The following is a 10,806-nucleotide window of genomic DNA, read 5'->3' as shown; positions in this document are numbered from 1 at the left end:
ATCACTATATGGCCTTGGCTGTCCTGAAGCTCACCATGTAGATCAAGCTGACCTGTAGTCTCAAGGGATCCACCTACCTCTGACTCCCCTGCATTCAAGGCATATGCCACCATCCAACGGATTTCTTCAATAGAACTAATCTTTCCTAATTTATGTTTGTCATTTAAAAAAAAAAAAGCCAAATAGCTTGGCATGCTATTTGGGAAGCTAGTGCAGGAAGATCAAAGCCATCTTGACCAACTTAGTGAGACTTTGTCTCAAATACAAAGGGCTGGGATATGGCTTCATGGCAAACTTCCTGCCTGGCAGACAAGTCCTCACACATGTTCAGTCTCCACCATCACAAGAGAGCTAACAACTTCCTAACTAGTTAAAAAACAAGTTCAAAATCAGACAGAAATTATTTCTTTTTAATTGAGTACTTCATTCAGACACTCCTCTGTTGGCTTCTGCTCTGGAAACAGCTAGGACCCCACCTCACTATCAGAACTGAGTGAGCACAGGCCCCAAACCAGGGGCTTTCAGAACAGCAAAACAATAAATGGCAAACTCAGCCTCTCCTTTCTCTCAGGGGACTGAGAGTCACAGGGTCCAAGCCCACCCTGAAACTAGACAGCCTGGAGCTTGGACTGCAAACTGCAAACACATAAACTCAACTGTCGGGATGAGGCAGCAGGCCCACCCACACACTCCAGCTCAAGCACCTGACCACCAGCCTCTTCCCACAGGAATGGTCCCGCTCTTGAAGGAGTTTGGGCATCTACTTAATTTCCCAAAGATGTGTAAAATCTACCAAAAGGGATACAATGGATTAGAATAAATCAACTTTCTCACGATAAACTTTCCTGAGTAACAACTTTTGGTTGCTGAGAAGTCTCAGCACATTATTTCAAAGTGACAAAATCCAGGGCAATCACAGAGTACATCCAGCAGTGGCCTAACGTTCAAGGACAGGTTTATGCAGGACACAGGTGCACACAGCCCCTTTTCTTCAGTGTATATGGCAAGTAGCCAGGACCCCTGATCATTAAAATAAGTTATTTTGTACATTACAGTGCACAAAAGGAAAGAGCTTTGATAGAGGTGACCAAAAGGCATTGTGCAGAAAGTCCCATGGTGAGTGACAGCCAGAACCTATGGCCTTCAGGAGCTTGACCCCTGCTCTTTGGCTACAGAGGCCTTAGTATCAGCTGTTTCCTCCACCTGCTCCACTGGCTTTGCCTCCTCTTCCTCCTCCTCATCTTGGGGATAGAGGTCCGGGTATTTCTGCATGCACTCCTGCATGGCCCGGAACTGGTCTATACAGTCTGATCCCTTGATGTCCTCTGTGCTGTGGTGGAAGCAGGAAAAGGCAGACTTGAACTGCTCCCCACAGGGGCCGCTGGCCATTCCCCCAAGACACGGGCAATTCCAGTTAATATCTCCATTGGGCAGAATCAACCCTGGAACAGAAAGATAAACACAGGAAAAATGAGAGGTGTTCTCTGTGCTCTGAAACGTGCAAAGCCTGTTTGGTCTTACTGCTGGAAGGCATCCCCTGTGACCTCCCCACATGGGTTCTGGTCTATTTTCTAAACTACTACCCAGAATTAGAATCAGAACTCTGAGACTTAGAAACTCGCCGTGTGGTGGTGGCGCACGCCTTTAATCCCAGCACTCAGGAGGCAGAGGCAGGTGGATCGCTGTGAGTTCAAGGCCAGCCTGGTCTACAATGCAAGTCTGAAACCCTGTCTTGAAAAACAAAACAAAACAAAATCAAAAACCAAAAAAAAAAGAAAGAAAGAAAGAAATCGAAAACAGGAAACTCCTAAGCCAAATACTGATTTTCCAGGCCTCGTTCCCTCCCGCAGCCCCTCACCATACTTCTGCTAGGACAGCCTAGAGACTGGTGCAAACATATGAATGTGAAAAGGTCTTAAAGCCCACTGTACAAAGTACAGCAAGTGCTGTTAGACTAGTGGAGCTGTATTCTTCCTACAAAACTCAAAGATCAGGGCTTGGGGTACAGCACAGAAGTAGAGCAGAGCTTGGCGTTCATGAGACCCTGGGTTCAATCCCCAAGCTGTAAAAAATAAAGCTTTTAAGTTAAGAGATGAAAACCAGGCTATAGATGGGTCTTCAGTAAAAGCTGCACTGGCTTCTTTTTTAATTTGAATTATTTATTTATTTATTTATTTATTTATTTATTTATTTTTGTTTTTCAAGACAGGGTTTCTCTGTGTAGCCTTGGTTGTCCTGGGCTCACTTCGTAGACCAGGCTGGCCTCGAACTCACACTGATCCACCTGCCTCTGCCTCCCAAGTGCTGGGATTAAAGACATGTGCCACCACACCCAGCTTCTATGACCTTTGTTCACATCTAAATAGAATTTCCTAGTTTCCCAAAAGGGTTGACAACTTTAAGCTCTGTGACAGATACCGAAGGCAGTTACTAAAGCAGAGAATGCTTACAGTTGAGCACCTGTCTCCAGTGTCAAGGAGACTCAGTACTACTGAGGAAGGAAGGAAGGAAGGAAGGAAGGAAAGAAGGAAGGAAGGAAGGAAGGAAGGAAAGAAGGAAGGAAGGAAGGAAGGAAGGAAGGAAAGAAGGAAGGAAGGAAGGAAGGAAGGAAGGAAAGAAGGAAGGAAGGAAGGAAAGAAGGAAGTCTATACAAAGCTAAAAAGCCCACTGAAATGGCACATGATCCTTTACTCCAGTGGCATGTTGGGGTGTGGCTGCAGAGCTAGTGTCCAAAGTCCTAGGCTTAGTCCCACCTCTCAACCCCAGCTCCGAAAGCTTCACTGACAAACACTTCTGCCTCAAGTGTTCCTCATTTACAAATGGGGACAGCAGCCGGGCGTGGTGGCTCACGTCTTTAATCCCAGCACTTGGAAGGTAGAGGCAGGTGGATCGCTGTGAGTTCAAGGCCAGCCTGGTCTACAAAGAGTCTAGGACAGCCAAGGCTACAAAGAGAAACTCTGTCTTGGGGGGGGTGGGGGGACAGCAGGTAATGTGGTTGGTATCCCTGAGCAGGCTGCTCAACACCAACACCACAGCTGCAGAGTAAGTTCGCACACATGAAGCTGTGTGGCAACTGTGGTGGCGGCCCTTCTGACACTGTCTGCAGGTTTCTGGGCTTCAGAAGTCAAGTCAAGACAGTAGCAGGGCCCCTCAGATCCCCAGAGCCCTGACCCCCGACCCCACTACTTACACCCTCTCAGGGACTCTCAGTGCTGAATAAAATGCTAGCACTGTAGATTCCAACATGCTAACCCGTAGATCAGCTTTCAAAGGAAGTAAGAGCACACTAAAAAACTATAGTCCAGCCGCTGGCTGTGGTGCCACATACCTGTGACCCCAGCCTTAGCTACTATTTTGGGACAAGGTCCCGGATGTACTGGAACCTGCTCTGTAGACCAGGCTGGCTGATCTTGAACTCCTAAGTGCTCCTGCAGAGGAGCAGAGGACCCAGGTTCCATTTCCGGTACCCACATGGCAGCTCACAACCATTGGTAACTCCAGTTTCAGGGGATCTAACACTCTTCTGAACTTAGCAGGCACTTCATGCATGTGCAAGTTAAAAAAAAAAATCCATACTCATAAAATAATAAATACTTGTTTAAAAACTCAGGTCTACAGAAGCCTGCCAGAGGACAGGGTGAATTGAGACACACACGCACCCACTAGGCAGCAGCTTTAGCAGTTATAGGGCGGAAGTGCATTTAAGCACAAGCAGACATAGCCCGTCTGCTCACACCCCCATAGCTAATGTGAACTCAAGGTAGACAATGGGCCAGGCCAGACAGGAGTTCACTCTTCATTAAGAAAGGCTGACTGGAGGGTAGCTGCAGCTGTCACTCTCAGAACACTAATGCTCTGACATCTGCCTTGCCAATGTTCCCAGCACAATGCTAGGTATTCACCCTTAGCTTGGCAGTAGGCTAAGAGGTGAAGAGTGCCACCTAGGAGCAGGCACCTGCTTTAGATCAAGTCTGAAAAGTTCCACCCACAAGCCAATCCTCTAGGGCGGCCTGCTCTACACTCCTCAATGTCACTCAGCAGCAATTTTCACCTGACACACTTGTTCCAGTGCTACATTGAATCTTGTTGACCCAATGTGGACTGGGAATGCCGCATACACCTACCCCACACAGACTGGAGTAAGTCTCGGAGCCCAGCCCAAAGCCTAGAGTGGCATCCTGTGTCCAAGGGGCTACTGTTACATTCAGAGGAGAGCCTAGAAGTGTGTGACAGTTCTGAGTAGCTTTGCCTGGCAGCCGGGCATTGGTTAAGACACCTTGCCATACCATGTGCTCATAAAAGCAGGACCAGCAGCCTGGCTGCTGCTCTTTTACTGCAAACTAGCTGGTACACACAGCAGGGATCACTCCAATAGCCTGACAGAGCAGAGATCCCTGTCGGTCCTAACTTCAGGATTCCAGACAGCCTTCCAGCCACTTTTCATCACATCAGTATCAACACTTAGAAGAAAAGAGACAATGTTTTAGTGAGAAGAAACGTTTGCCTGCTGGCTCGGCACAGTCCCAAGCCTTAGGAGAGGGACACAACGACCACAGAGCTGGACAGCTGTCCACAGCCAAGGGGGACAAAATGGGAAAGCAGTGCTCAACGCCAAGCCTCCCCCAGGGTGTGTCTCTGGGCCCCTCATCGCTCACCGTGCTCTTCATAGGGATCGTTGGGGTCGTCAGCCACCAGCTCTGCACTGCTAGGAGTTTCATGGTCTTCTTTGGTCACAAATATGATCCGATCCTTCCCTAGGGTTTAGAGCAGAGGAAGACAGACTCACCAGGGTGGAGTGAAACAGGGGACGCCAAGCTGAAGGACCCACAGGAGACACAAGCCACAGCCAGCTACTTGTCTAAGTTTCTGCCACCCCCCGTCCTGCTACAGCCCTCTAGCCTGACAAGCCATTTTCTCTTCCCACAAAGAGAGGACTGGCACTCCCCTCCCCCAAAGGAGAATGAAGACACTTCTCACAAGGAAGGGTCAGGGATACTCAGGGTGCCTTAAGGCAAGCATCCACTTGAGATGTGGCAGGAGCTGTTCACAGGCTGGGAGGGAGGGAGGGAGGGAGGAGGAGAGAGAGAGAGACAGAGAGAGAGAGAGGCGCTGACCAAGAGCGAGCATGCACAATGCAGCTAGATCCTACCTCGGAAAAAAAGGCCCAGACACCAGCCTCTGAAAGACAGAGCATGCATGTCCAGGGCCAGACTTGGTGAGCCTGGGCCAGGCAAATTTGGAGCATTCCTCAGAGTGAGGTCTCCTTTCCTCTAATGTAACAGCCCCCCTGAGCGCTGAGTTCAATCTTCTTAGGACCCTCCATCCTTACTTAGGCCTGGCTAAGGTCCAGGGGAAAACACAACGAAGCAGTTGGGTTTGACATTAGAATTTCTCCCAATGGTGTGAGGACAAGAACTGCCTATTGAACAGAAATCTTTAGTGACCCTTTAAGGGATCCCGATGATGCCAGCTTCTTAGGAGGCTAAAGCAGGTCAGTGAGTCAAGACTATCCAGGGCAACATAGAGAGACTGTTTCAAAATTCAAAAACAAGTCAATTTTTAAAAGGGAAGAAAACCAAGCTCTAGAACAGCTCTCCTGGACACCCTGTGGTGTCGTCTCCCCCTCCCACTCTCAGCAGGCATGACAGTCGCTTCCACTGTGGTAGAGAGGACCATTCCTCAGCACCCACAATGCACAGGGGTCATCTGTTTCCATGGTGGTCATTTGGGGAGGACTTGGACTGTTCAATTCTGGATCCAGCCACTACTCCTGGGAGGAACAGCAGTGCCCTCTGTGCACAGTGGTGACTTACATGGGCTGTGGAACCTCCGGAGTCCCTCACACCCAAACCTTCCCAGTACCCCACACTGTTCTCCCCAGCACAGAACGTTAGTGACATCTGACCTGGGCACTGAGCATAACAGTAAGGAAAACAGAGACTCGGCAATACCAGCCCCAAGCTGAGGCAGAAGAAAGAAAAGTCAACGTCTTTCTAGCTCTCCAGGAAAAGTGCAAGGACAATCCTGAACTTTCCGACAGCTCACCCTGACTGCAGGGGACCTGGGGTCACTTGGCCCTCATGCAGAGGGCACGTTGGAAGGTGTGGGTAAACCTGACCTCATGAGTAGCCCGAGTGAGATAGCTCCTGTGAAAGCTGAGGCTGGGCTGCAGCCGGGGGTGCGGGGGCTCTCTGAAAGCTGCTGGCACTATCTACTTCTCCCCCTAAATTTTGGAAAGTTCAGGTCCAGGCATGTGAAGGAAATGTAAGGCAAAGGATTGGGCCCCATTCTTGGGCTGGAATACCCAAGGAAGAGGTCTGGAGAACGCAAGTGAGGGAGGGCAAATGTCAGAGAGGCTACCTCAGGGCAAAGGACAGTTTAGGGGACACAGGTTTCAAGCGCTGGCAGATTAATAGAAATGGGTATGTCTCAGCACACAGGGCTAGCTCTCTGCCCACCTGCTAGCTCTCTCTGCCCAGAGTCAATTTTGGCCTCAGCACCTAACATATGCTGGGTTACTCCGCCCACAGCTGGAGAAAGCATCTGGGCAAAGCCACTGGACCATGTTAGAGTCCCTAGTGACCCTAGAGACTCTGGCCAGTTTCCAGAACTCCCAAAAGCAATTTGCATGACTGCTGAGTGCTAAGCAAAAGCGGCTGACACAAAGCTCTCAGCTCAGTTCTGAGAGTTGTGACCTGCGCTGAGCATAGGCCCAAAGGGAAAAGGACAAACCTGGACAAGTCCCTGAAATATCTGGGGCAGTTATGTGATATGTGCAGATGCCAGACCTCATCCAGCAAAGCTCAAACTCTCTGGCACATCCACATGGCTCCTAAGCTCCCAATACTGACACCAGGTCAGGTTGGAATGATGCAGCTTAGGATTCCTTTAATCTGTGAGTTGTTAGCCCCCACGCCAATGCAGAGCAGGTCTCCTCTAATCTCCTTTCTCCAAAGGGGAAGCAGAAAGCTACATGTGCTAAGAATCAAACCTAAGAAACAGTAAGGCCAGAGCCAGAGTGGAGCCTGTGCTTTGATGGATTCCAAGTGTCTTCCTTTAAAATACCTGTGTGCTGCTAGCCTGGTCCCACTAGGCCTGAGCTTTCTGGAATATTTAAAAGCAGATGCCCGAGGGCTGGGGTGTAACTGGCTAGAACACCTACCTAGTATGTGCCCTAGGTTCCATCTCCAACATGGTAAAATGATAAATAAGAGAAGATGAAAAGCCGGGCGTGGTGGCGCACGCCTTTAATCCCAGCACTCGGGAGGCAGAGGTGGGCGGATCGCTGTGAGTTCGAGGCCAGCCTGGTCTACAAAGTGAGTCTAGGACAGGCAAGGCTACACAGAGAGACCCTATCTTGAAAAACCAAAAGAGAGAGAGAGAGAGAGAGAGAGAGAGAGAGAGAGAAGATGAGAGAACGGATACAAAAATCAAAACTGATTTACTTGCTTTACTCACTGCTCATGCCCAATTGCTGGCACATCACAGTACAATAAAAATGTTTCCTGAATGATCAGAGAAGAGCAGTCTATATTACTAGGAGAAAAGTAAGGCACCATCAGTGCGGCACTGACAGAAACACCAGCAGCACAAGGCCAGACTGAGGTGTCACCACACTGTGGGACTCCCTGAATGCCTACCTGAGGCCTTTAACCAAGAAAGACTGACCAGATGTATGGACTGTTGACATGCATGTGTCCAGGCAACCATTTACTTAGAACAGAGGACCAGCATGAGCCTGAGGCATTCTATTAAATCCTGACTGTGTGACTGTATAGCAGGCCTTCTGCCATCTCTCAGCTTGACTGGAGGCAATAATTTCAGTGTGTTTGTGAAGACACAAACTATCAGAGAAGACCTGGTGGCATTTGGGCGGTTCTTAAAGGATCCGTTAGCAGTGTTTAGAGTGGGAGGAAAAAAGCACCAGACCAAGGGCACAACCTGAGCCACCAAGGAGCAAGAGGGAAAACACGAGACTGGAAGAATACCGCAGTATGGTCACCTAAGTCCTTACATAGTATTTTTGGTTTGTTTTTGAGACAGGATCTCACTGTGTAGCCCTGGCTGGCCTCAAACTTGGTGTTTATACCAGACAGGCCTTGAACTCAAAGAGCTTGTAGGTAAGGCATGTGCCTTTAATCCCAGGATTTGGGAGGAAGAAGAGATCTCTGAGTTTGAAGCACATAGTAAACACACACACACACACACACACACACACACACACACACACACACGGGGGTGGGGGATGTCTATCTTTTGGGGCCAGGAAGACAGGCTCTATGCTGCATTAGCAGCAGAGGGACACAACCTCCTTCCAGGAGAAACTGAGGTCTATAAATCCATCAAGACGTAGTGATGTTTGCCTGCATACCCTCCTTACCCCACACCCTCAATTCACCATCCACCCACCAACTGACAAATCACAAGAATCTCCTGACTGACAGTGCTGGGTCAGGAGACTTTTGTATAAGGAACACCAAGTGCTAGTCATGTTGAAATAGTCCTCAGGAGAGACGTCAGTCAACTATGATGCTGCGAAGGAAGGGGTTCTAGAGCAGGGTAGGGTACGAGGTATAGAGTAATGTTAATTCAGTTCTGGCAGGAGATCACATCCAAAGATCTTCAAGGCCTGCGCGATCCAGCTGGAATACAAACACCTCTAATCCAGGAGACAGCGGCAAACAGATCTGAGTTCCAGGCCAGCCTGGTATAGAGCAAGTATCAGGTAAAGAAAAGTTTAGATCCAAGTATGGTGATTGATGCAAACCTTTAATCCCAAAGGAAAGGAAAGTTTGTAAAAGGAAGCACCCATGTTTGAAAATAATATCTAACTGAGTGGCAGAGAAGGTGACAAATCAGAGAAGGATTGGCAGAATAGGATACGCCCAACTCTCAGAGAAGAGAGAGGAAAGGGAGCTACTGAAGACGCAGCTTTCCAGAGAGGGCAGGCAGTTTTACAGGGACAGTAAGAGAGAGATGGGTTGAAGGGAGCGAGAACTCAGGTGAAAGCCAAACAAGCCAGAAAACGAGAAGAAGCCAGATGATTAAACAGCTCGAGCAGCGCACTTCTGGGCCAACAGAGAAGCCAGTTTAAATAATTCAGCTGGGAGAGGAGTTCGAGCCAGAAAGCTAAGTTGAACCAGCCAGCCCAGAGCGCAGAAGGAACAAGTAAGGGTGAGCTTATTAAGCAGTAAATCTCAGAGACTGAAAACATTCTAGGCCTAGGTTAGAGTGCACGGAGGCTAGAAGCTTCCTGGACTAGGCCTAGGATAGCAGAAGGAGGCAGGAAGCCTCCCAGACAACTGAGCCAGGAAAATAAAAGTTAACTTTTACAATGAGGGCGAGAGTATGCATCATAGGTAGACTAGGGCCTTCTAACTAGATGCATGGCCTTGGGTGGATTACTTCCTCCTTTCCCTTCAGGTTTCCTAGGCTTAGAGTGAAGGGGCTGGCCTACTCATCCTAGAATTCAGGGTGACCCAAGTCTCTCTGTAGCTTTGTAGTCTCAAGAATAATTCTCGGGGGGGGGGGGGTGGCTGGAGAGATGGCTCAGCAGTTAAGAGCACCGTCTGCTCTTCCAGAGGTCCTGAGTTCAATTCCCAGCAACCACATGGTGGCTCACAACCATCTATACCTTCTAAAACCTTCTTCCGGTGGATAGGTGTACATGCAGATAGAGCACTATTAAATAAATAAAATCTTCAAAAAAGAATAATTCTCCAACTCTTTTTCTTCCTTGCGTGAATATCACAGTAAATGATGCCCGACATCTTAGTTTATAAAACTGGAAACTAGGGCCTGGAGGGGCTGGCTGGCAGCTTAGAGATAACAGAGCCAGGAGGCCTTACCACAGACTGGCTGGGACTCTTCTGGGCTGCTGCCTACAGGTTAACAACAGGGAGAAGAAGTGAGTGGTCATCAACGTGGCTGGGGACAGAAGAAAGGAAGTCCTTTCGTAGAGGGCTCCCACCTGGCACTGCAGCTTCATTACCTGCTCGGTTCTCGGATAGAGTAACCTGTCTTCGTTTACTGTTTGGTAAAACGTGGACAGTAACAGAACCCACTTTATAAAGATCGCCACGTGAAGTTTAAAGAGTGCCTAGTATACAGGAGGAGCTCAATAAATGCTCCAGCAAGTGGCACTTTAGCTCACCAGCAGAGCCCATTCCAGCCCAGGTGGTCGGGATAGCTACAAAGCCTGGTAGAAACACGTGGGGAGGGCTAGGAGCCATAGTGACTACGTCCTAGTAACAGTCCCCGATTTCCAGCTAAATACAATGTTCTCCGCACTCGCAGGGCACACGTGTGGGCCTCCGAGGCCCGGGTGACGGCTTCACCGTGACCTTGGACCTCGATCCTCACGGAGCCTCTGCTTCCTCATTAGGAAACCGCCACGTGAGGCCCAAGGACCCTCGGCCGCCCTTAGGAAACTACCGGACCGCGTGTCTCTCCCAGGCCCGCGCCGCCCGGTCTCCATGGCAGCGCCCGACCCACCTTCCTGCCGGCAGTAGGACATGGTTGTTTCTGACGGTCGTAGCTCTCAGCAGCAGCGGGCTCTGCCGCAAAGGATACACCTTCACTCCGTGACCTCCCTCTCTTCTCCTCTAGCCTGGCGGGCCGTACTGAGGCCCGCGCGGACCCGCCCCCTCCAGGCCTACCCTGCGCGCCTGCCTCTGCGCGCCCGCTTCCTAAGCACCGAGCGCCTCTCCTTAGCCGAAAACTACATTGACCAGCAGCCCATGCGCCCTTTCAAAAGAAGGCAAATACTACATTTCCCAGAAATCTTACATTGCGCACGCGCACCAG

General features: G+C 49.6%; 1 protein-coding gene across 1 annotated transcript; it reads right to left on the bottom strand.

The window, feature by feature from the left end:
- Nucleotides 1–389: 389 nt before the first annotated feature.
- Nucleotides 390–10,742, bottom strand: CHCHD4 (coiled-coil-helix-coiled-coil-helix domain containing 4). Its single transcript, XM_084766360.1, has 3 exons — nt 10,495–10,742; nt 4,656–4,754; nt 390–1,442 (listed from the first exon to the last, which is right to left on the bottom strand). The coding sequence occupies exons 1-3, from the start codon at nt 10,514–10,516 to the stop codon at nt 1,144–1,146; spliced, it is 420 nt and encodes a 139-aa protein (XP_084622486.1). The 5' UTR covers nt 10,517–10,742; the 3' UTR covers nt 390–1,143.
- Between the last annotated feature and the right edge of the window lie 64 nt (nt 10,743–10,806).

The sequence above is a fragment of the Acomys minous genome, assembly GCF_964271855.1.
Source record: "Acomys minous genome assembly, chromosome: 17".
NCBI lineage: Eukaryota > Metazoa > Chordata > Mammalia > Rodentia > Muridae > Acomys > Acomys minous.
The sequence above is the reverse complement of the archived record's forward strand: the minus strand, read 5'-3'. Positions and strand labels throughout refer to the sequence as shown.

Bases quoted from the DNA above. Each gene is read 5' to 3' on its own strand.
- CHCHD4 (XM_084766360.1), bottom strand. From the start codon at position 10,516: ATGTCCTACTGCCGGCAGGAAG. The intron at 4,755-10,494 runs GTGGGTCGGGCG...TCTAAACCCTAG, and splicing joins GTCCTACTGCCGGCAGGAAG to GGAAGGATCGGATCATATTT. The intron at 1,443-4,655 runs GTGAGCGATGAG...TTTCTGTTCCAG, and splicing joins CGATCCCTATGAAGAGCACG to GGTTGATTCTGCCCAATGGA.